This window comes from Morus notabilis, unplaced genomic scaffold, assembly GCF_000414095.1.
Source record: "Morus notabilis unplaced genomic scaffold, ASM41409v2 Scaffold1154, whole genome shotgun sequence".
NCBI lineage: Eukaryota > Viridiplantae > Streptophyta > Magnoliopsida > Rosales > Moraceae > Morus > Morus notabilis.
The window spans coordinates 472,979-476,160 of record NW_010359557.1 but is presented as its reverse complement, the minus strand read 5'-3'; the positions used below and the strand labels follow the sequence as shown (position 1 = coordinate 476,160).

Below are 3,182 nucleotides of genomic sequence, written 5' to 3'. Positions count from 1 at the left end.
ACACATAAATTAAACATGTTCTGAGTAACAAATGCAGAATCTCCTACATAATAAAAATGTAAAGACGTTTAGTAAGAAAATTCATATTATAATTTAAATTATAGTTTATGATTTGTTATAATATTTTTTCTTATAAAAAATATATATAAATAAAAAATAATTTTAATCTTATAATTTTAATTCATGAATCAAACTGCAAAAACAAAAACAAAGGGAAAAGGAGAACAAATCTATCTGTAGTTACGATAAACATGAGCCAATATTCCGGAAATGCCCCTGGTAAGTCGCAGGATTTACGGACTGACCAAATCTCTGTTGGTTAAAAAGCAGAAGTCAAGTAAAAGAGGAGTAATGAGAGGAGGGTCCTTTATGGTAAACACAATCCAAAAATAGACAAAACCAAAACCAACAAACAAAAAAAATTTCTCTCCTACCCTCTTTATCTGACTTTCTTTTCCCTCACATAAAATCAGAAACTTTTTTAAAAAAAAAAAGTAAATTGTCTATTTCTTAATTGCTTCTGTTCAAATTTTATATTATTGTTTCTCTCTCTTTAACCAAACCAAACCCTAAATAAACCCCACCATATATAGCCTTGCCACCTCTATTGCATGCCACTTTGTTCATTTCCCCCTCAAACACACGGTCTCAGTCTCTCTCTCCATCTTTCTCTCTCTAAATCACCAAAACCAATACCCAAACGGAACCACAAACAAGAAACTCAAGAACCAAAACCCAAAAAAACGCATATACATATAGCCAGAAATATATACACACACACGTATATATAGGCCAAAGATCAGAGAGAGAGATTCATCATTCATCATATCATCAACAAGAATACTGAAGCTTTCCTTGATCTCTCCCATGGCCGTTGAAGCTCGTCACCTCAATCTCTTCCCTCCTCAACTCATTGGCAACAGGTAAATTTTTTCCTTCCCATTTCTCTAACTTACTTTCTCTCTCTCTCTCTATATATCTATATCATCTGAACGGCGTGTGTGTATATGTTTTCCGCAGAGAAATCATGAATCCGATTGAGACAAACGCGAACATCTTCACCAACGCTCATCACCAGAGTAATCTGGGACTTTACGGATTGCCGCCGGCGGGAGCGATCGCCGCCGAGGCTCTCCTCCCGTCGTACAATTCTCCGATAAACGATCCTCCGAAGACCGCGAAGAAATCCTCCGACAGCGGACTCACATACACCGTCAATCCGACGCCGTATTCAAGAAAACGCTCCAGAGACTCGATCAACCCTCTACTCTCGTATCCGATCAGCACTACAGCGCAAACGATGAACAAGAACTGCAGTTCTTTGTCTCCTTTCTCCTTTCTCGGAGAAGACATCTCTCTCCATCTCCAGCAACAGCAATTCGACCTCGATCGTCTCGTTTCTCAACATGTAAGCATATAATCTAGCAATAACTACAATTGAATCTCTAATTTCAGAGAAATTTCTCGATGTTTCTTCTATCATTCGATTCTGATTTTCGTTTGTTCGGATTCAGATGGAGAAGGTGAGGATGGAGATAGAGGAGAGGAGGAAGAGACAAGCGAGGAAGATTCTGGAAGCAATAGAAGTAGGGATGATGAAGAGGCTCAAGGCAAAAGAGGAAGAGATCGAGAAGATCGGGAAGCTGAATTGGGCGTTGGAGGAGAGAGTAAAGTCTCTGTGCATCGAGAATCAGATATGGCGCGACCTGGCTCAGAGCAACGAGGCCACGGCCAATACCCTGCGGACCAATCTCGAGCAGGTCCTGCAGGCGGCGCAGGTTAAGGACCACGGTGGCGCAGGATTAGTAAACGACGACGCGGATCGGGACGACGGCGGTGCTTGCGGGGCCGACCTCGCCGACGACGCGCAGTCGTGCTGCGGGGAAAACGACGACGTCGGAGGAGGGTGGCGCGCGGTGGTGGGAATCACCGGGAGGGGGAGAAACGACGACGTGAAGGAGGAAACGACGAGCAATGTGAGCTGTGGAGGGAATAATAATAGGATGTGCAGGAACTGTTGGAAGGAGGAGTCGTGCGTTTTGCTTTTGCCGTGCAGGCATCTCTGCCTCTGCACTGTGTGCGGGTCGTCGCTCCACACTTGTCCCATCTGTAAATCCACCAAGAACGCCAGTGTGCATGTAAACATGTCATCGTAAACAAAAAAAAAATGAAAAAATGAACAGAAAACACCAAAATTTTCATCAATACTAATTGGTTCTTTACTTCTTCAAATTATGTTTTTTTTTTTATTTTTTTTGTCACAACTTTTCAACGTGGGCTGGTTAATGTTGTTACATATTCTTTACTTCTGGGAATATTTCTTTAAAAATCTTTTTACTGCCTTCTGGGGTTTGCTTTTTACATGGCAAATCTGGTGCGCTTGGAATGGGATTTTTCCATTCTAGGAAAGGGAAGTTAGAAAAGATATTAAATTCAAATATCCTTCCCAAAAAACAAATGGATATGGGAAAATAGGGCCCATTTATAGCATAGTTCCTTTTTTCTTTCCTCTTTCTTTAATTATACATATCTATATTATATATGCACGTAAATGTTATTACAATTAATTATTTCTCTAAGATTGGATAACACGGAGCATTTTAGCAAGATTGCGGCGCATGTTAGCAAAGTGTTGGTAAATGAATACCTGAGTAAATGCGCAAAAGGCTGGGTCAAGGTCATCTCAGGATATGTGCATATGTTTATTTTTTTATTTTTTTTATTTTTTTTATTTTTTTATTATCCTTATGGTACGGTTATATTTAAGCATATGTAAATTTTTGTTTATTACGCTTTGGTGGGTCCCGAGGCGCATCAACCCGACAGCTAGTCATTTCTAAACCAACTAGGTAATATAAATGGAGCGTTTACCGTACGCGCCCTCTTCTTGGTGGGGTCAACGATGGCGCCAAAAAAAACAAAAACAATAATAATAATAAAGCGACAGGTGTGTGGCCAAAGCTGACACGTAGGACGCGCGCAAATGTCGCTGTTGCTGAGCAATGTCTGCAACGGCCACTCTTTTTTTTTTTTTTTTCCAATTATTATTTTGTAAAAAAAATAATGATTAAGAAAAAGGAAAAGAAAATGCAAAGTAGGAAAAAGTCCACAAGGCCTGGCACAAAGTGACATGCAGTCGACTCCACCACCAAGGCCAAACAACCCCCCAAAAATCAAAACTT

General features: G+C 40.3%; 1 protein-coding gene across 1 annotated transcript; it reads left to right on the top strand.

Annotated features, from left to right (window-relative positions):
• The first annotated feature begins 602 nt into the window (after positions 1 to 602).
• LOC21399325 (probable BOI-related E3 ubiquitin-protein ligase 2) lies at positions 603 to 2,377 on the top strand. The gene is made up of 3 exons (XM_010094758.2): positions 603 to 923; positions 1,021 to 1,408; positions 1,515 to 2,377. The coding sequence occupies exons 1-3, from the start codon at positions 868 to 870 to the stop codon at positions 2,154 to 2,156; spliced, it is 1,086 nt and encodes a 361-aa protein (XP_010093060.1). The 5' UTR covers positions 603 to 867; the 3' UTR covers positions 2,157 to 2,377.
• The last annotated feature ends 805 nt before the right edge of the window (positions 2,378 to 3,182 follow it).